Raw genomic sequence first — 21574 nt, 5'->3', positions numbered from 1 at the left:
GGCTCAGGAAATTGGCTAAAGGGACCCCACTGTGTTTGATGATCTTGGTTCTCCTGTCAGCAAGTGGGGAAATTGAGGCTGGAGGAGGAGCTGTAACAGCAGGACTGCCCTTCGGGGCGGCCTGGGACGCCTCCTGCTTCCCATGGGAACCTGAGGGTTCACCTTGGTTTAGGTGACTCTCCCGTTGGTGGCCCCAGGAACTGCTCTCTGCGGGGCCCACATCTCTCGCTCTCTGCCATGGTCTAGGGCCACTTCCGGGGGCCGGGCAGGCCTGGAGCCGTGGTCCCAGGATGGTATGTAATCAGAATGCTATATTTTGTCGAAAATAAGGATGTTAGTAATGGGCTGGTTTCTGGCAAGTCAAACCGGGACTCAGAAATACATATTTTCCTCTGCTCTGCCCCAAACCTTCTAATTAGGGGCGGCGCGCATGCGCAGATGGGAGGCAGGCCTCCCGTCCCCTCCCGCCTCTCCGGCTCGTCCTGCCTGTCACTGACCTCCGCCGCCCAGCGAGGACTTGTGGAGTGTGTGCACTGACATGCGGCCAGCTCCCCCGATCACGCTTGGGAAATCCTGGGAGTAGGAGATAGCCCGGGTGTCCTAGCTGCAGGCCTTCTCAGAGCCCTAAGCCCCGAGGCCTTGCATGCTGCGCTTCCCCAGCTCTGTAAGCTCTTGAGTGGCCACTGCCCTTGGGGCAGGTGTTCTCTGGGGAGAGTGTCACTGTGGTCTCCAGGAGCTTGCTCTCAGGCCACCTGCAGGCTCCGGGGCTGGTGTTACCCTGTGCCGGAAGATTCTCTGGGTGCTAGGGGTGACTGCGGCCCAGTGGGCAGCAGGGGTCTGGGCTGGGAGGTGAGTGCCGCCTAGGGCACCTTGGTCAGCTGGAGTCACACTGGCCCTGTCCTGCATGCGTGGCGTTGGTTGCTGGGAGTAATGGCACACAGACCCTTGGCTCCTATATGGAGGGTCTTTCCAAAAGGTTGTGGAAAATGGAATTTGCAATGCTTGTCTTGGGTACAAAGCAATTTCTTTTTTAAAACGATATTTTTTCTTTATTTGAAAGAGTTATGGAGAGGAAGAGACAGAGAGAAAGGTGTTGTACCCACTGGTTCACTCCCCAGATGGCTGCAGCGGCTAACCTAAGCTCCTCCGGGTCTCTCCCCGTGGGTGCAGGGTCCCAAGGCCTTGGGCTGTCCTTGACGGCTCTCCCAGGCCACAGGCAGGGAGCTGGATGGGAAGCGGAGCAGCCGGGGCCCCAGCTGGTTCCCACATGGGCTGCTGGTGTTGCTGGTGGAATCGGTTTTGTTTGTTTCTGAGAGAGAGATGGGGCTCCTCCCCAGACACTGGGCGTGAGGAGCTGCAGGCTCCCAGCGTGGGTGCCAGGGACTGCCAAGTGGTCCCCACTGAGTCAGGAGGAGGCTGGGATCTGGCGCTGGAAGCAGGCGTTGGCCCAAGCTCTCCATGTGGGCTGTGGACACCTTGACCTCCAGGCCCAAGGCCTGCCCAGGGGTTATTTTTTTTTTATTTATTTTTTTTTACTTCATTTTTCCGGTGAAGGCTGAAGTGTGGTCTTGGATCTGATACCTTTGGGAAACCCTGAGGTTTGGAAGCAAGCTAGGTCCCTCCCTGCCGGCCTTGTCAGAGCCTTTAAAATGGCAGTTCTGCTCCAGGCTATAGCCTCTTCTCTGCAGGCTGCCTTGCTGGTGGGGCTGAGTGGGCAGGCTTTGCCTGGGACTGGGGCCTGTGCCCTCCCCCAGGTCTGTTGTCTGGCAGGTGTCGGTCAAGGACTGGGGACCAGCGTCCCTCGCAGTAATGGTGCTGGGACTTGTAGGATCAGGGGCTTTGCTGATAATCTGATGGTTAGCTCTGGGCTGAGGGGGTGACCCTGTGGGTGTGGGAATTGGGGCCGCTCAGTCGCTTCTGGGAGGGACCAGAAGTCAGGAGCCTCTGGGTGGGTGGGGAGGGCCAGGCTCTGGCTGACCCCAAGGAACGCATTTGGCAGGCTCTCTGTGGTCTGTTTCCGGTTTGGGGCCCTTGCTGTGTCCCAGCTTTCCGGACTGGCTGGACAGAGCCTGGGTCAGCTCTTACGTGGGACCAGGCCCAGAGTGTCTGGCCAAAGGCAGCTGCCTCCTCCCAGCCCCGTGTACTGTATCCTCTGTACTGACAGTCACACCCTCTGCCAAGATCTGTGCTGGCACCCCTCCAGCCTGTCTTTCTGCAATGAAGAGCACAGAGCACCTTGCCCAGTCTTCCTGGGCACGAAGGTGCCCGAAGCAAGCGATTTGGTTTTCATTTGTGCAAGGTTTATTTTTTAGGTTTCCTGCTCCACCCCCAAGTGGCCTCCTTGTCCACTTCCTGCTTGCCTGCCTCCCTGACCCCTGAGTCGTGGTCCCTGCTTGGGTCTCCTGGCTGGAGTTCACAGTTAGTTATCTCTTCCGCTGTGGCTACGTGTGCATGTGTGTGTACGTGAGGGCCCGGCGATGGCCAGAAGCGGTCCTGGCAGTGCCCGGGAGGGGAGCCTGTTCCTGGGGCTGCCTTCCAGCTGGCCTTTACCTGCCCTCGAGCCCCCCACCCCCACGCCCTGAACCCCTGTATCTTGGGGCCGGCGGTGGGGAGGCTTTCCCTGCTCCAACAGCCTTGGCCAGGAGGAGGCTAGCAGGTGCAGCACTTGCTGGCCTGCCCCGTGTGGGTTCTGCTGCTGAAGCAAGGTGCAGAGAGGGTTTCTTCATGACCCCTGGATGGGGGTTCGCTGTCATGGGTGAGGGAGGGATGGTGCTGGGGCAGGCGAGTGTGTCCTGTTGGGCACTGGCAGCCAGGCCTCCCTGGGCAGGGCGCAGGACACAGGTTCACAGGGCCAGGAGTGGAGGTGGTGGGGGTGGGGGTGGGCAGCGTGCTGCTTCCCAGAGACTACTGACTGAGTGCTTCGCTAGGGATGCTGGGCAAGGGCCGAGATGGGTGTTTGAGTGTCCTGGGAAATCTGTGGCTGTTCTGGGGAGATCCTGCACGCTCTTTCGCGCTCACTACCTAAGGTGCCCAGCAACCCGAGGGCCTGGCGTGGTTGTCATGAACATCAGGTTCTTCATTTGGTCTGTGTTAGAGCTGTGTCCGTGAGCCAGGCCAGACCCCGCTGGGGTCAGAGCCCGAGCAGAAGCAGGACAGCCTATCACGGTCGCCTTGGTGGCGTGAGTCGGGGGCTAGCTGGGCCTGCAGGCAGAGAGCTGGGTGTGAGGGGGCTGTAGGCACGGGTTGGGCCAGCACCTGCCTTGCAGAGTGGCCTGGATTTGAAGGGCGCCTCCAGCTCCGTCAGGAAGGCTCCCAGGGGAGACTCGGGTCTGCTTTTGCTGAAAATGTCCTTCAAGGTCTGACTGTGAGTGGTTCCAGCCGCCCAGGGACACAGCAGTCTGGACACGGAGAGCTGTCGCTAACTTCGCTGGACCTAGAACCAAGGTCCCCCTGCACTTGGGCTGCCAGTACAGGTTCCCCCCTTCTCCACCCCCAGTTTGCGTCAATTTAGTCAGATCCATGCATTTCAAAGACTTGCGCTCCTAGAACCTTCCAGCTTGGACAGGAAACTTCCGCCGGGGCCCCACCCTTAACCAGGTGTCTTTGAAGTTTCATGTTTATTATCACATTTCTGGGAATTTTGTAGATTGGTGCGCACCTTAAACTTATGCTATTATCATTTATTTTTTAACATAGTGTGGAAGTTTGGAAATGTATGTGACCGGGGTGTAGAAACTCAAGGTTGAAGGAAAAGATGTAAGAGAGGTTGGATGTGAGCTGGTGGGGAGAAGGCGGTGTCCGGCGGCTGGTTCACCGCTTGTTCCCTGCAGTTCCCAGCTCTCTGCCCGGCCTCTCTCCTTCCCTCGTGTGGAAATACTGGGACCTGGCAGAATGCAAAGTCGGGGGGTGACCGCTTGCCACGGAGAGGTGCTGTGGACCGTGCCGGTGCAGCCCGAGGGTGGGTGTGGCAGTCGCAGCGGCTGCCGGAGCAGGTGGGAGACGGAAGGTGTTGGGCAAGCAAATTCCTGAAGCAGGTGAGTGAAGGAGTGGACAGCCACCCAGGCCGGGCCTCCGGCTGTACAGAAGGTTCTTAGAGATGCCCCAAGGGCAAGCGTACGAGGAACCCCAAGCACCGTTTCCTTGTTGTCATTCCCATCTGTCTGAAAGAGATAGCGTGGGCCTTCATCTCCTGGCTCACTCCCTGCCCGCCAAGGATGCCCAGGCCAACGTTAGGACCTGGGGCCTCCATCCGGGTCTCTCACAGGGCTGGCAAGGACCCAAGGGCTTGAAGCATTTCCTGCTGCCCCCCCCACACACGTGAGCAGGCAGCTGGGTGGGAAGCAGAACAGTCGGAACTTGAACCGGGCACGCCCGTGTGGCATGTGGGTGTCCTAATTGGTGGTTTAACCCACTGCACCGCAGTACCACCCCCTCCCTGGGGCACTGGTTGGAGTTGTGAGTCCTGCTAGAAACTTGTGGCTTTTTTTTTTCACTGAGTGTACGTAATCGATGTTTATTTCTGATCGCCTGTGCACTGTCTGTAGTTACTGTCCCTGTGACAGGTATATAGTTTGAAAAACACTATGTCTAAATTAAAAAAAATTGTATCAAAATAAACTGATTTATTTGAATGGCAAAGAGGGAGACATCGTGGTGTTCCCTACCCAGGTGCTCACAGCAGCTGGGACGGGGCCAGGCCCTAGTCAGGGGCTTGGTGTGGGTCTCTCACATGGGTGGCTGGCACCTGCCTCCTGGGGCCATTGTGGCTGCCCCCCGAGGGTCTGTGTCAGCAGGGAGCTGCTTTTCCAGGACTGGGCTCCGACGTGAGATGTGGGCGTCTTCACCTGCAGGCTCTGCCCCCGCCCCCGGCTACGTGATTTTAAATGTGTGCCCTCCGTTGGCATGGATGCTGTGTGTGACGGATGCCTGGGCATATCTCCCGGTGTGACCCAGTGCATGGTAAAAGCCAGGTTCCCGCCCCCTGATGTGAGAGCGCAGAAGCAGCACCCCTGTCTCCGGGGTCACCCTACGACACCGTGCCACCTTGGGAAGACCCCGAGTCAGGTACCCCCAAGAGCCTGGCATGGGTTCTCCTGAGGCTTAGGGTGCTGATGCGAGATTATGGGGGCAAGGTGACGGTGGAGGGGCTGCTGAAGGGGATGGGCTGGGAGGATCCTGCCCTGGGCTGTGGAGAAGCCCAGCAGTGGACACGCACGCTTGCCTGCTCGCACGCACGCTGGGCACAGGTGTGGCTGCTGACGGCTCCTGGCAGCTGACTTCACTGGGAGTTGGGCCTGGGCCTGCCCGGTCCCCATTCCTCCAGGAAGTGAGCGAGTTGGCCTGCAGCCAACTTTTCCTTTCCCAGGAAGCCTGCCTGGTTCACCTCTGGCCGGCCCTTCCTCCTCCAGGAAGCCTGCCTGGTTCACCCCTGGCCGGCCCTTCCTCCTCCAGGAAGCCACCTGGCCAGCCCACCCCAGGCTGCTTGCCTCTGCTGAGTGTGTGGTTCCTACCGTGTTTCTTCTTGCTCAGAGTGTGTGTGTGTGTGTGTGTTTGTGTGTCAGCAGAGTGCCTGAGGGCACCTGTGTGCACACATCAGTACAAATGGGCCTGTGTGTACAGCTCAGGTGAAGATGTGTGTCAGTGGCCGCGGGCCTGCGTGTGGGTTGACTGTTAGCATGCGGGTATGTGTGGGGTGTGGCTTGACGGTGGGTATGATTGGGTATGAGTTGTGTGGTGTGTGTACATGTGTGTGGGGGTATATACGGACCTGAGTGTATGTGTGGACATGCCCCTTCCCCCCACGGCATGTCCTGCCCACCTGAGACATGGGCTCCTCCAGCATGGACCCCTCCCATCTCCTGACTGGGCCTCTCCCCCTGGGCCTGTTCCAGGTGTAGGCTCATCCTTGCTTGGCCGTGACCGGGTATGTGCCAGCTCCCGCCTGCTATAGTGGGCCAAGCCATTGGAAGCCCCGTGTGACGCTTGGTGAATATAAATCAGGCGTGAGCTGAGGATGTTGCTTATTTTGGTATAGTAGCAAAGGATTGGGTTACCTCGGTGCGAGCCTTGTTTGGCGTTACCATGTAAACAGTGTAAAATACAGGCTGTAGGAATGGCGGCCGGGACATCTGTTAGGAATTCCATATATAAATAGTGGATGGGCTTACATGGGTGAAAATGGCATTGTTGGCTCTGGGGTTTGCAGATTCTGGATTTCACTGAGGCAGGCCCCGGGGACTAGGACAGAACCTTCAGCTAGGGGGAAGGGAGGGAGGATGGACACTGGCCGGGGTACCGGGGGTGGGGAGCCCGGGGATTGTGCTGTGTCCTGGATGCTTGCACCATGCCCTGGACACCTGTGCCATGCCCTGGATGCCTGTGCCATGCCCTGGGTGCCTGCACCATGCCCTGGTTGTCTGCACTGTGCCCTGGGTGCATGCGCCATGCCCTGGGTGTCTGCACCGTGCCCTGGGTGCCTGCACTGTGCCTGTGCCATGCCCTGGGTGCCTGCACCATGCCCTGGGTACTTGCACCGTGCCCTGGGCACCAGTGCCATGCCCTGGGTGACTGTACCATGCCCTGGGTACCTATGCCATGCCCTAGGTGCCTGCGCCATGCCCTGGATGCCAGCACCGTGCCCTGGGTGCCTGTGCCATGCCCCGGGTGCCTGCGCCATGCCCTGGGTGCCTGTGCCATGCCCTGGGTGCTTGCACCGTGCCCTGGGTGCTTGCACTGTGCCCTGGGTGCCTGTGCCATGCCCTGGAAGCCTGTGCCATGCCCTGGGTGCTTGCACTGTGCCCTGGGCACCAGTGCCATGCCCTGGGTGCCTGCGCCATGCCTTGGGTGCTTGCACTGTGCCTTGGGCACCAGTGCCATGCCCTGGGTGCTTATGCCATGTCCTGGGTGCTTGTACCATGCCCTGGGTGCCTGCACTGTGCCCTGTTTCAGGGTCTGCACAGACTGGAAGCCCTCGCGAGCCCCAGCCTGCCCAGCGACAGCAGTTGTTTGCTTTTATGAGGTGTGTGTGTACCCTGAGGGGATTTCTAGTCTTTGGGATTTGGTGGCAGGCTGGTGGCGGTAGTGGGGTGGAGCAGAAACCCAGAATCTGGGATGACCTGAAGTCCGGAGGCCCTGGAGGGACGTTCCCAAAGCCTGGACTGCTCGGGGCGTTTCCATTGTGCATGTTTAACTTGTGATCCAAAACCCTTCAGAGCTTCAGCACATGCCTGCAGTGTGGGGGGCCACCATCTCTGCCTGGTTCTGGAACATTCCTGGCTTCTAACATGGAAGCACCCTGCCTGTGCGGGGTCTGGTCTCTGCCCGCTCTTTTCGGCACCTGCCTGGAATCCGTTCTTGGGGTCTGGGTGTATGGGCTGCTGTGTGCATGCAGGATCATCCCACGGCTGTGTGAGCCTGGGTCTGAGGTGAGGGGCCCTGTCGCTGAGGGACATCCTGTGTCACGTCCGCCCAGCAGGCAGTGCGTATGTGGCCTCTGCGCGTGCTGCCCTGACCTGTGTGCACCTGTGGGTGTCAGAGCGCCTGCTCGGGACTAGATCCATCCTGCACTCCGTGGAACCATCCTAAACAGTCTTCAGGGGCTGGTTAATGTCCTGGCTGCTCCACTTCCTATCCAGCTCCCTGCTTGTGGCTGGAAAAGCAGCAGAGGCTGGCCCAAAGCCTGGGGACCTGCACCACATGGGAGACCTGGAAGAAGCTCCTGGCTTTGGATCGGCTCAGCTGCAGCCATTGCAGCCACCTGGGGAGTGAACCATCAGACAGAAGAGCTTTTTGTCTTTCTCTGTGATTCTAACTTTCAAACAAATAAATAGATCCTTAAGAAAGTTAGATTTCTTTTAATTAGATGGAAAGTGGAATCATGGTATTGTCCATGCAATAGTCAGTATGGGGCTAGGTTGAAACCAAAAGCCTGGAGCTCTATGCCAGTCTCCCATGTGGGTGCAGGGTCCCAAGGCTTTGGATCTTCTTCCACTGCTTTCCCAGGCCACAAACAGGGAGCTGGATGGGAAGTGGAGCAGCCGGAATTTGAACCGATGCAGTAACCTGCTGTACCCCAGCACCACTAGCTGCTGTGTGTGACCTTTGGAGGACCTGCTTGTCTTCTGTACCAGCAGGAGGTGCCACTGAAGAGTGGGGGCCCAGGCTCAGGGGGCAGTTGCAAGGTCTGCCCCCACCCTCGCCTTGACACCTGTGGAGGGCAGGCTTTGAACCCAGGTCCTGGCTGTCCCCTGTAGTGGAGAACGGTGGGAGTTGGCAGAGTGGACTGTGGTCAGCTCAGCCTGCCGGGACTGGTGGGACCCTTGGCACATGCCGCTGGGCCCGGCCTCGGCAGGAAGCGGCCTGGAAGCTGCCAGGGGATGTGAGGTCACAGGGGCTGGGCGAGTCCCCCAGTCCGGGTCGGAGGGCTGAGCTGTCCCGCGGTGCTGGTGGTGGAAGTGTGGTCTGGAGCTCCAATGCCAGAAGCCAGCCTGGGGTGGGGTGGGTTGCTGTTCTCGCTCGTGTTCAGACCCCCTGTGTCTCCAAGTGTGGTCCGGGGGCACCCCGCGTCCGCGGGCATTTCGTGACGTGGTTTCTGCAGCCATTTCCTGGCGGTTCTGCCAGACGGGGCCCATCCACAGAGGCGGCTGGCAGAGGAGCCATCTTCCTGTCCTTCCCACAGCCACGGGCAGGTGGGCGGGCTGTGCTGGGGCCTGGCCCTGCCTCCAGCAGCTCCAGCTCCTTTGAATGTCCAGGAGCAGCGAGGACATGTTCCATGATCCCGATGGTGTCCTGCGCCTGTGTCCTCAGAGGTTGGTTCATGTGTGTCTGTAGCTGCCCTGTCATGAGACCTGGCTGTCCTTTCCAGTGGCTGCTGGCCACCTGCCTGGCCCCATCAAACTTCTGAGGCATGCCCCATCTGCTGGGCCACTCCCCAATGGCTGCAATGACTGGAGCTGGGATGATCTGAAGCCAGGAGCCAGGAGCTTCCTCTAGATCTCCCACGTGGATGCAAGGTCCCAAGGACTTGGCCATGCAGGGTTGCTTTTCCAGGCCACGGCAGGGAGCTGGATGGGAGGTGTAGTCGGAACTTGAAGTGGTACCCATGTGGGGGTGTTGGCACTGCTGGTGGAGGATTAGGGCGCTATACCACAGTGCCAGGTTACCCTCTTGAGAACTGTGGCCTGGGGGATAGGCAGCCATGACCCCTGACCCAATAGAGGCTGAGAACTGGGGTGGTGGGAGGGGCCTCCCCTGGGCCCTGCCCCTGCCTCTTGGCTCTGCCTGACGGGCTTGTAGCTTTTCTGGTGTCACTGAAGTCCCTCGTTGGTTCTGGCTCTCTGCCTGCCCCCTTCTGCCTCTGCAGTACCCTGGGAGGGTGTCTGTGCAGTTCTCAGGGGGGTCCATTCCCCAGCGCCGGCAGGCTGCTCAGGGATGGGGCCTGGAGTCAGGGCGCCCGGTCCCAGCCCGTGGCTTCCCTTGGTGCCTGCTCGGTCCCTTCTCCCCCTCCACTTTGCTTGCTCTGTTCCTCCCAGCTTGTAACAGGGGTCCCCACTCCGATGGCTCCTCCTCACTGTGGGCCTGGAGCCTCTGCCTGGGTCTTCCCAGCGAGAGCCAGGACCCCAGGAGAGTGGCATGAGCTCCTCTAATGATAGATGCCAAGCATGCAGGTGCTGTAGAAGGTTCCAGAAACAGGAGCAGCTCTGGGGAACGGCCTTCCTGCCCAGGCCCCGCCCAGCTCTCCAGGGCTGCTCCTCTGCTCCTCCCTGGCAGAGGAAGGTTGGGCAAAGCACAGGAAATTAAAAAAAAACCAAAAAACAAAAAACAAACCTGGCCTTTGAAGTGTCGGGTGGGGAATGTCGTCTTTCCAGTTTGGGGAGTGAACAGGCCTGGCCAGGGGGTTGGGTGCCTAGGGAGCTCCCTGGCGAGGCCCCCCTCCCCGGCCTCTCACCTCTCATGGAGAGGCTGGCCCCGGGCTGCTGGCCGCTGTCCCGCTGTCCACTGGCCCCTTGGGCCACCTCCTTGCAGAGTGGAGTACAATGGGCCACTACACCCCAGGAGGATTACTTGCACAGAGGGGAGCCCCACCTGTTTGGGGGTCCACTTCCTGTGTGAGCTGCGCAGTGGGGAGATTCCAGCTCCCAGAATTACCCGCCCCATGAGGCCCCGCCCCAGCTGCTGGCACCCGGGGCACTTCGTGTCCCCTTGTGCCTGTTCTTTAACGAGGGAGTCCACTGGGAGAGGACTTCACAGGCCCGGTGGCAGCCGTGGGGTGCCGGCCGGTCAGCCTCGTTCACAGAGTGGGGGGATCACTGGTCCCTGCCCTGCGTGGCTGTCACCTGAGGAGCAGTGCCCCGTAGCCTGGCAAGCCGTGGGGCCCCACTGACACTGCTGCCCAGGCCTGGGCGCAGAGGCTGGCACGTCTCCTAGAATTTCCGTTCTCCTCTCTTGCCAGGCAGAAGTCGTGTTCAAGTTGGGGTGCTGGAGGTGGTGGCTGGTGGGGGAGGAATGTAGCTCTGTGTGGGACCCCAAAACACGATCCCGAGATGGGCACTGAATGAGGAGAGCATGGCCGGAGCCTGACCCGAGGGAACGTTCCAGAGCACGGAAGCCCTTGGCCCTGAGCATGCAGGAGCCTCTCCAAGGCCTCCCCGGCTCACCCGCCACCACTGCAGAGGCAGGCCACAGCGACCTGGGGACCTTGGACCCTGCATTCGTATGGTCTGTCTGGGCCTGACTGGGCAGGCAGGGCTGACGCCAGTGTGGGTGTCCCTCCTGTGAGCGGTCACAATGCCCAGCGACAGCCACGACCTCTCATCATTTTCTTTTTCTGAAAGTTTATCATTATTATTATTGTGTCAAGGTACATATAACCTAAATTTCACAGTCACACTCGGGGCAGAATTCCCCTTCTTGCCCCATGTAAGCAAACAAACAAAAGATTTATTGCTTTATTGGAAAGAATTATGGAGAGGGAGGGGTCTTCCATCTGCCGGATGATCCATGAATGACCGCAGTGGCAGGAGCCAGGATATTGTTTTGGATCTCCCATGTGGCTGCAGGGTCCCAAGGACTTGAACCGGTACCCGCGTGGAATGCCGGCATTGCAGGCAGAAGTTGAGCCTATACACCACTGTGCCAGCCCCCAGTGTTAACTGTTTGAGGAGCTGCAGTTCTGTTTGGCTGGGGAGCTGAGCTGACGCTCCCAGCAGCTGTGCCCTGGGTCTCTATTCTCTCTGTGTGCCCACGCGAGCGGTCATCCCGACGATGGGCGCGGAGTGGTGTCTGTCGGTAGCTGTGGTTTGCGTTTCCCTGATGCGGAAGGATGGCGCGTGATTATTCCTGGGCTCGGGAGACGGGCTGCCCGAGTGCCTTGCTCATCTTGGGTCGGTTGTTTCCTACTGAGGTTTACGCAACTTCTCTGTTTAGTCTACACAGTGACTGCATCATCAGAGACACGGTTTGCGAATGACCCGTGCCATGGGTCACTCTTGTCCTCTGTGAATTTTGTCTTCTGACACATGTAGCCCCCACATCACACTGTCCATGGCTGTGTTTGGTTTTCCGCCCTGCTCCAGGAGTAGAGGACCCGGAACACTGAATATGATGGTTCCTCCGTGGCTCTTCCTTCCCCGTGGAGGGGCTCTCGCAGGGGCCGTGGCTGGAGCAGGTGGTGGACCTGGCAGCCGAGCCCCGGCCCTGAGTCCCTGCCCCTCCCTAGGGTCTGGTCTCCTGCATGCATGTCCCCGCTGTGTGCCCTCACCGTCTGCTCCGTCCCCCACAGCCTCGCCGCTCCTGCTGTTTGCCAACCGCCGGGATGTGCGACTGGTAGACGCTGGCGGCGTCAAGCTGGAGTCCACCATCGTGGTGAGCGGCCTGGAGGATGCGGCGGCCGTGGACTTCCAGTTCTCCAAGGGCGCCGTGTACTGGACAGACGTGAGCGAGGAGGCCATTAAGCAGACCTACCTGAACCAGACGGGGGTGGCCGTGCAGAGCGTGGTCATCTCCGGCCTGGTGGCGCCCGACGGCCTGGCCTGTGACTGGGTGGGCAAGAAGCTGTACTGGACCGACTCGGAGACCAATCGCATCGAGGTGGCCAACCTGAACGGCTCGTCGCGCCGGGTGCTGTTCTGGCAGGACCTGGACCAGCCGCGGGCCATTGCCTTGGACCCTGCTCACGGGTGAGCCCCTGGCCTCTCTCCTGCTGGCTCCTTGGGGGTCGGTGGGGAGGGGGCTTCCCTGTCAGTGGGATGCCTTGGGTGGGTGGCCTGGGGAGGCACGGGCTCTCCCAGAGGTAGTGTTGACCCCCTACACACCCTCCCCACAGCTCAGTGGGCTGAGGAGATGCCACTTCTTGTCTGGGCGCAGAACTTGCTGGGGATGTGGGGAAGGGGTGTCTCTGGCCTGTTCTGTGATTGTCCCCAGTTGTCCCTCTGTGCTTCTCGGTCTGGCCCTTGTTCCAGGTCATGAGGGTGTGAGTGGCTGTGAGGAGGTGGCCTGGCTTTGCTGGCCCCACTCATTCTAGAATTTTCTGAGCAGGTAGATCTGCCTTCCTCCTGCTTGTCTCGGCCCTGAAGTGATACAGCACTCATGTCCTTCCATGGGTTGCCCTGACCCTGCCCTGTCCCCTCCGTGGGTCGCCCCGGCCCCGCCCCGCCCCTTCTGTGGGTCGCCCTGGCCCCGCCCCGCCCCTTCTGTCCAGTCCTGCGTTGCTGGTTCGGCCGTGAAACAGCTGTCAGAAGTTGATTTTTTTTCAAGATTCACTTGTTTGGATGCTGTGGAGACAGGGACGGAGAGGCGGAGAAGGGGCTTCTGTGCGGCCCATGACAGCTGGGCTGGAACCAGCCAAAGCCGGGAGGTGGGAGCTCCCTCCACGTCTCCTGTGTGAGCAGCAGGGACACAGCACTGGGACGCCTCCCAGTCGCATCAGGAGGAGAGCAGCCAGGACTCCAACCTGTGCTTTGATGCGTGGGGTGCTGGGGTCCCCCGTGAGCCCTCAGCTCACCTTGCCAGGCTCCCTCTACCCCTCAGAAGGCGGGGTGACCCTGCGCCAGACCCAGATATTCTCTGTGACACTTCTACGCAGATATCAGAGAGGTGGCACACGGTGCTGCATTGCCCCCTGCTCCACCAGGTCCGCCCGATGCCCTCCCCTGGCTCTGGGCTGATGGCACCCCTGCAACCAGAGCTGAGGCGGGGCTCGCTGCAGGCCTGCCTGGGGGATGCAGACAGGGGCCAGGAGGGGCAAGGGCTGGGCAAGGACTGACGCTGCTACTGTGAAGGGAGGGAGTGCACATGGTTGCTGTGAAGGTCACGAGAGAGACTGAATGTGGAGTGTGCGTGAGAAAGTGACTGAGTGGGAGTGTGCCGGGCGTGTGTTCCTGGGAGAGCGTGTGTGTGGGAGGGATCCTGTGTGTGAATGCACATCGGGGGGTGCACATGTATTTTGTGTATACAACAGAACATGTGTGTGGATGGGTTGCGTGTGTCGAGTGTATGTCCGTGACTGTGTGTGTGAATGTGTATGTGCTGTGTGTGCATGCGTGTGTGTGTGTGGGGGGGATTTGTGATCCTCAGTCAGCCCAGACCAGCCTGGTACTCCCCACCTGTGTAGCTCCCCTTGCTGGCATGCTGGGCAGCCCCTGGCCCTTCCCCAAACCCGGCTGTCCAGATGCCAGCTTGGCCACTGTGACTGTACTGCCTGGTGGGTAGTCCTCTCAGCTGCCTGCCTACTGCAACCTACAGGGCAGCATCGTGGGGCACCTCTCCTGGGGCCAGCGCTGGATCTGCTGGGCGGTGTGCACTGTCCAATGCCCATTGCTGCTGAACCTGTCCTCCCACCCCCCACCCCAGCCCCCAGACACACGGTTCCTTGGCCTCGCGCTGGGCATCGAGCAAGGACTTTGGATACTTGGTGGTGGGCCCTGTCTCACACTGTGAGGGCTGGGAGGTAGCTGACATGAGGTGGGAGACGCTGGATGGTCTGCTTGGCAGGTGCCAGTGCCCAGGGGGCAGCAGGCTTCCCCATGCTCAGCTCTGGGCCGGCTCTGCCTGCGCGGTTGGCCTCCGGTTATGCAGTACAGGATCCCACTTGTCGCTATGCCTGGGGAGGAGCGCCTTGGTGGGACTGTTGAGGCCACCTCTGCCGCACCTTCCCGGGGAGGTGTCCGGTGGGCGGTGCCGCTGGACCCTGGTCTCTGTCAAGTGCCAGGCCCAGGAGGGAGGCTCCACACCTGCTGACGCACTGCAACGGGCCTTGCATGTATGTGGCCCTGGAGTGCCACGGCCAAACCGTGCTTGGTGCAGTGTCGGCAGCGTGGATGCCTGGCACAGATATGTGGGTGACACGGAGGGCTGGGGGACAGAGCAGGACCTGCGGGAGGACTCTCTGACCCTGAGTACTCGGGGGAAGGGAGGGCCCTATCCCTGGCGTGGGAGGCCGGCAGAGGTTCCTGGGGCTTTAAAGAGAGCCTGGTGGAAGGCCAGCCCTGTCCTTCACGGCCAGTGGCTTCTGCTGGCCGAGCCATTGCTGCAGTGCTCTCTTCTCAGGAGCTGCTCTCCTCCATGGAATTTGGTGGGGCTCTGTGCTGGCACTGGAGTCCGTCACAGAGCTGCCCGCCTGCCTGCCTGGCCCACAGATTCCCCATTTAAGGAAACCAGCAGGCCTGGACTGGGAAAGCCAGGAGGAATGCCAGTTCTGCTCCCACACGTTTTCCGGCCTGCAGTGCTGGGAGCCAGCTCTGGTGCCTCGGGCAGGGCCCCGTTCTATGGATGCCTTCTCGTGTGTTGGGGGCTCAGGCTGCCTGGGAAGTTCTCTCACGCCCTGCTGGGGACAGGGCAGCCTCTGAGTGTGTATGACCCTGTCTGGGGGCCTGGCTAGCTCCCCCACCATCCCGTGTGTGCGTGCCTTTCAGGGAGGACATGGTGTTTTTAGCAGATTTGGACTCACGGTGAGCTCGGGCAGCAGGTGCAGGATTCGTGGCTGCTGCCTGTCCCCCACCTGTTCCTCCTCCTCCTTTCTCCCAGCCCTAGCACCCACGGGCCCTGCTGCCATCTCCATGTTGGCCTTTCCCAGGATGCCATGGTGTTGGCATTAGGCAGCCCATGGCCACCTCAGGCTCGAGCGTGGATGGCTCATCTCCTTCCCAGCAGGTGGTGAGGTGCCCTTTAGAACTTTGCCATAGCATTTTCTCTCTGTGTGTATGTGCCTGTGTGATTTCTGTGAATGTCAGAGTTACAGAGAGAGAAGGAGAGACAGCGGGAGCGAGATGTTCCATCTACTGATTGACCCTTCAGATGGGGCAGGGCCGGGCCAAAGCCAGGAGCTTCTTGTGGGTCTCCCATGTGGGTCCTTGCAGGGCTCAGACACTTGGGCCATCCTCCACTGCTTTCCCAGGCGCATTAGCAGGGAGCTGGACCAGAAGTAAAACAGTTGGGACATGAACCGGGGACCACCTGGGCTGCCGGTGGCTTTACCTGTTATGCCACAGCGCCAGTTCCTGTTGCATTTTCCCAGCAACATGAAGTTCCTGGGCCACCACTGACAGGTGGGGGTTTGTGTCCACAATACCACCTTCGAGTCTGGGGGCTGGTGGGTGCCTAGAACCCTAAGCAGTGGTCTCCTCTGGTGGGGGAGAACCCAGTGCCCACGTGGGTATGTGTCTGTGCAGACAGAAATCGGAACCCGCCAGTGGTGCCAGCCTTGTGTCTGCCACATGTGCCCTCCCTGGCAGGTACATGTACTGGACGGACTGGGGGGAGACGCCGCGGATCGAGCGGGCAGGCATGGACGGCAGCACGCGCAAGGTCATCGTGGACTCGGACATTTACTGGCCCAACGGGCTGACCATCGACTTGGATGAGCAGAAGCTGTACTGGGCAGATGCCAAGCTCAGCTTCATCCACCGTGCCAACCTGGACGGCTCCCTCCGGTGAGTGTCCCACCCCAGGGGTCCCCTCCCCCAGTGCCTGGTGCCGTTCCTGTATACTTGAAGGTGCCCTTTCTTCACTCGGGTGCCTGCAGCTCTCTTTACCTAAGACCCTGGGGACCCAAGCTGGCAGTCTGGAAACCAGTGCCAGACTCCCACAGGTGGCGGATTGTGGGTGTCTCCGATGGCGCCTCACGTGCTGGGCCTGGAATCTGCCCTAGGTGAAGATGTTCCTCTGTGTGGGGCGCGGCAAAGCCTTTGGCGTGGCCCTACCTCCACCTGCAGGGTGTGCCCACCTCAGGGGGAGCTCCCAAGCCCTCAGAGCTGCGCGTGGGGGCTCGGGACCCCTCTCCACCCTGCCAGGCGGTGAACATCCCAACAGTGGCAGTTGGCATTTCCCGACACACCCAGTCTTGCCAGGGGGCCCCACCCAGAGGTGCTCAGGAAGTTGAATAAATGAAGAAATGCGCAAATGACCCAGGAGGGTTTTCCTGAGGTCAGCTTAGTGTAATAGCTCCTGACTTCTGTCTGCATGCTTCCTGCTGCTGACCCTGGGCCGGGTTCAGGGGTGCCCCCTAACAACCAGGGACACAGCCCTCACCCCTGGCCCAGGTGGGGGCAGGGTGGGCGTCTGGCCCGTGGTTGACCATGGTGCCTGCAGGCTTGTGTCTGGGTGCTGATCTGTGTGTTCACTGGGCCCGTGGGCTGACAGTCCTGGGGTGGGGTTGGCATCCCAGCTCAGCCGGGGTGTGGCTCCCACAGGTCCTGAGGTTGCAGGCTTCTGGAGGCTTCTCCAGGCCAGGCGGGCAGGCCCCGGGCCTCCTGCGCCAAGCCCTGCGTCAGACACCTTCCAAGTTCCCCAGCCTCCCAGGAGCATGGGCTGGGTTTGGAAATGTGTCTTCTAAAAAAAAAATGAGAAAGAAATTTTAAAAAGAAACAAAAAAAATGTGTCCTCTGCGGTGGCCATGGTTCCTCAGGGGCCACGTGGGGGCCGGCCATGGGGAAGAGAGGGTCCAGGGCTGGCCTGGGATTGTGTCAGGCCGTCTGTGCCCAGGATGGCAGAAGTAGTCTGTGGAGTTGCGAGGTAGATCAGTTGGCAGCCTGGGGCCGCAGGCGTGGGGGTGGGCTCTTCCCCAGGGCCAGCGACAGGAAGAAAAAGAGAGGCAGGTTGGCCGTGTTCCTGGTGCAGCAGAGCCACGGTCCCTCAGCACATAGGAGGATTCCCTTTCTAGCGGTCACTCACGCTGTGTGGATTTCAGCTCTGTATAGTTAACAAAAAGTGACCTTTGCCAAACAGGTGACTCAGGGGCAGGACCCAGGGGGAGCGCCGTCTGTGGGAGGCTGGCCGGGACCCTGAGGGAGCGCCGTCTGTGGGAGGCTGGCCGGGACCCAGGGAGATCGCTGTCTGCGGGGTGCTGGCCAGAGAGCATGACTTCCTCAGCACCGCCCACCGCCACCTCTTCCCCCAGAGCCTGTCTCAGAAGGGTCCCCAAGCCGATAACGGCTGTATTCCATCAGAGACACACGGGAAGGAAGGCCTTTGGCCTGTGTGACCACCCGGTGTAGTTACTCTGCATGTGGAAGGGAAGGGCACTAGATGAGGGAGCAGGTGGCTTGGCCAGGTCAGCCTGGAGGTGCCCCCTGGGTCGCTGATAAGGCTTGTTGCCTTCAGGTAAGCGAGGTCGGAAGCTGGCATGGGCGGTGTCCCACCTGTGCTGGCCCCATGCGATGCAGGGCCCGTCCAGGTGGCCATGCCTCTCTCCTCCCCCCAGCTCTCCTGACGTCTTCCCTGACCGCCTGCAGGCAGAAGGTGGTGGAGGGCAGCCTGACGCACCCCTTCGCCCTGACGCTGTCTGGGGACACCCTCTACTGGACGGACTGGCAGACCCGCTCCATCCACGCGTGCAACAAGAGGACCGGGGGGAAGAGGAAGGAGATTCTTAGCGCCTTGTACTCGCCCATGGACATCCAGGTGCTGAGCCAGGAGCGGCAGCCTTCCCGTGAGTGCCCGTCGCCCCAGCCGCCTGCGGGACCTGCAGCCAGGGGTGCCCGTCGCCCCAGCCGCCCACGTGGGACCTGCAGCCGGGGGTGGGGTCTGGGATGGGGCGGAGCAGCACAGCAGAACATGCAGCCCAACTCGCATGGGTTGGAGGGTGGCCCTGGTTGGGACAGGGTGGGGGTGGGTAGGACATGCTGGGAACAACCAGCAGGTGGCAGGGAACTGGCTTGTTTAGAAGCAAGTGACTGTGGGAGGGAGAGGGGTTTGAGGGTGCCCTTCTGGAATGTTCTCTCCTTCTGTGTTGGCCAGTTCACACCCGATGTGAGGAGGACAATGGTGGCTGCTCGCACCTGTGCCTGCTGTCCCCGAGGGAGCCATTCTACACCTGTGCCTGCCCGACTGGGGTGCAGCTGCAGGACAATGGGCGCACGTGTAAGGCAGGTGAGGCTGGTGGGGTGGGGAGCTTCTGCAGCCCGGGGCCCAGGGAGGGTGCGGGGGTGACTCATCAGGTCCACCTGCTCTGTGTGGGGCCCGGCTGCCGGTCCCAGGTCCCTCGCCTGTAGAACATGTCCTGCCGTCCGGGGCACTGCCCGCGCCTGGTGGGATGCAGTCAGTAGCCAAGTGAGGAGACTTCAGAAAGCTCATGGACATGGCGACGAGAGATCCGTTTATTTGGATGTAAGAAAGAAAAAGAGATAAGGAGAGTCCAGGCCTGCTCTCGGAAGTGTCATGGCAGTGGAGGCCACTGCCGCGGATTCTGGCTGCAGTGCGGGGGCCCCGACGTGCACACGTGCAGTCCATGTCTGCTCTCGTCTCACCGACGGGGCCGTGTTAGAGGAGCTGCCCTAAGGGAAGTGCCTGGCTGCTGGAGGCTGGCTAGTGCTGGGGCCCCTCTCAGGTACCCAAAAAGTCACAAAGTCACTGCCCTCCAGGACTTCAACTCAGGATCGAGTGTCACCTGCTCCAGTTTTTACAGACGCAAGCCCCACGTGCCAGGAGCCAGTGCAACATGTGCAGGTGGAGGGTGGCGCTCAGGCAGGCAGAGAAGGCCTCTGGAATCTTGCAAGGGCCAGGGTTGGGACGGGATGGGGCGGGAGGGGGAGGGGGGAGGCACCTGCAGGGGAGCAGAAAGAGAGCACGCTGGGGGGCGTGGTCAGGACAGTTTGGGGAACCTGGTGCAGACTGCTCTCAGGTGGGGCTGGGAGCAGCTGCTGAGCCCCCACCCCCATGCGCCTTGTGATCCCAGGGAGGGACTGAGCCTGGTCGGGTTGTTTGCAGAGGGCGGGGGATGGGGTAGGGGGTGGGTGGGGCACAGATAGGTGTTGTGCTTGAATTTGAACTTGAGCTTGGAGCTAGGCAGCCCTCTGATGTGATGCCAAGAACACCATCACCGCTCCCCCGAAGGCCACCAGGGCCGGGTGCTGTCCAGAGGAGTTGGTAGGGAGGAGGGGCACCCGGTGTGGCCTGCAGGCCCTGGGCACGGGGACAGAAGGCAGTGCTGGCCTGCAGGTCCCTTGGCCTACTCTGAACTCCTCAAAGGAGAGATGGCAGAAGGGGCACAATGCTGTCCACTGCTCTGTGTGTGTGTGTTGTGGGGTGCTGACCACTGGCTCAGAACCTTCGTGTCTGTCACCCAGCCCATCCTGAAATGGTCACTTGGAGGCCAGTAACTGGCTGCTCCTGTTCCGCTCTGCCAGGGCTCGGGGACACCGCGGTGGCCTGGTGTGGGTCTCTGTGGGCGGAGCTTGCCCTTGGGAAGAGCTGGCAGGCCGGGCCTCCCCATCCCTCTGGGGACCGAGCCTGGCAGCTGGCTTCGGTTCCCCCATGTTTTTCCAATTATGTGGATTGGGTTAAAAACAGTGACAGCGCGGGTGGGGGTTGTGGAGGGGGATTCTGCTGGGAGCTGCCCAGCACCCCCCTGGCTGGGCCACTGACTTGTATCACTTCACAGCCTTCCGAGGGGAGTGGAGGGACGGGCTCAGGACAGTGGCAGGCCAGGTGACTGTAGCTCTCCCAGGCCCTGGGCTGCAGCTGGAGTGGCTGGGAGAGTGCAGATGGGGGATGGATGCCTGTGCCCCTGCACACTTTGAACAGATGTGCCTCTGTCGAGGGACACGGCTAGGGCAGCAGGAGGCAGGGCAGGCTCTGCCGGTGGGCCCGACGAGCAGGCGACAGCTGGGCCCCTCATGTCTGTCCGTCCGTCTGGGTGGATTAGCCCCGGGGCTGGGAAAAACGGGAACGTTTGTTCCGAGAGTCAGACTCTTGTCACTTGTTTCTGAGAAGTAGGTCAAAGGGAGCGTGGGGGTGGGGGTGGGAGGGAAGCCGCTGTGAGTGACGTTGCCAGCAGCGGGCAGCTGCTTTCCGCCGCCGCCAGGGACCATGGGAGTCTATAAAGGCGGGCACGTCAGGGAAGTGCCAGCAAGCCGCGGTCTGACCTGCACATAGGAAAAGGTGCGTCGTGTGTTCTGATGTGCTCGGGCACTTACATGTACCTTATTTCACCCCAGCCCCCAGAAACTTCTCTGCTGTCCATCTCTCTTCCTCCTTGCCTCTGGGCTCTGCAGTGGATTGGCCACGTGTGTTTTGGAGCTGCACAGACGTGGGACCGCACTGCCTGGTCCTTGCCAATGTTTGGGCCGGGATGACAGCGTGGGAAGCCAGGGAAAGAAGAGAGGGCAGCACGTCTCAGACAGACAGGGCTGTTGCCCAGGGCTGGGGACACCGACCCAGCCGGGCCTCCTGGGCCAGTGGGCGGAGCTGCGTCCAGCTGCAGGCATCCCTGTGTGCCTGTTCTTGGACTCCTGCAACCTAGCCTGGGAAGAGCTGGGAAGAGCTGGGAAGAGCAGGTCACTCCTTTGGTTCCTTGTGGTCTTCGGGGTCAAGTTCTGGGTTCACAGTGTCTGTCCACATCTCTCGGGACTGCCCGTAACAGGTGTCTAACCTGGGAGGGAGGGCCTGAAGTTTGCTGCCCAGGAGCTTGTCCCCTGGGAGCAGTGGTCAGAATATTCTGTCCCCGAGCCCCAGGTGCCCCCTGGGGCGCCGTCCACGCTGCAGGCCACCAGCCTGGCTCCAGGGAGATGTAAGGCTCCAGCCTCCTCAGCTGCTTCCTGTTCTAGTCGTGCCAGGAGCCTCCTCTGGGTCTCCAACGTGGGTACAAGCTCCCAAGACTTTGGGCTATCCTTGTCTGGTTTCCCAGCCACACGCAGGGAGCAAGGTGGCTTGGAATAGTCGGGGCGTGAACTGGCGCCTGTATGGGATGCCGGTGTTTTTAGGTGGAGGATTAGTGGGGCCATCACGTCGACCCCTCCTGTTCCAGTGGAAATGTGGGATTGGACACTGCAGCCCCTGCTGGGCGCGTCTTCCTGGTTCTCTCCTGGGCTCCTCCCCTGGCCCCTCTGTGAGGGTGGCAGGTGTGGCATGCTCCGCTCCCACCTCCACTGCAGGCCTGGAGGGATTATGGCTCCCTCGTGTTGCTGTTGCTGCTTCCTCCGCACCCCCCAAGATTGATGGACTTGAAAGTCAGGGTGACAGAGATCTGCCATCCACTGATTTTTACTAACTGCAACAGACAGGGCTAAGCCAGGAGCCTAACTGGGTATGGGGGGACCAAGCACTTGGGCCATCTCCCACTACCTTCCCAGATGTGTCATCA

The 21574-nt window shown here is 60.8% G+C and overlaps 1 protein-coding gene across 1 annotated transcript in view; it reads left to right on the top strand.

Moving 5' to 3' along the window:
• LRP5 (LDL receptor related protein 5) overlaps positions 1 to 21574 on the top strand; it is a 74112-nt gene that overhangs the window by 8945 nt on the left and 43593 nt on the right. Inside the window, exons 2-5 of the mRNA XM_058662715.1 lie at positions 11780 to 12176; positions 15729 to 15926; positions 17727 to 17923; positions 18232 to 18363. Coding sequence (XP_058518698.1) covers positions 11780 to 12176; positions 15729 to 15926; positions 17727 to 17923; positions 18232 to 18363 — 924 coding nt within the window. The remainder of the gene's footprint in view (positions 1 to 11779; positions 12177 to 15728; positions 15927 to 17726; positions 17924 to 18231; positions 18364 to 21574) is intronic.

Source organism: Ochotona princeps, chromosome 4 (assembly GCF_030435755.1).
Source record: "Ochotona princeps isolate mOchPri1 chromosome 4, mOchPri1.hap1, whole genome shotgun sequence".
Lineage (NCBI taxonomy): Eukaryota > Metazoa > Chordata > Mammalia > Lagomorpha > Ochotonidae > Ochotona > Ochotona princeps.
The sequence above is the reverse complement of the archived record's forward strand: the minus strand, read 5'-3'. Positions and strand labels throughout refer to the sequence as shown.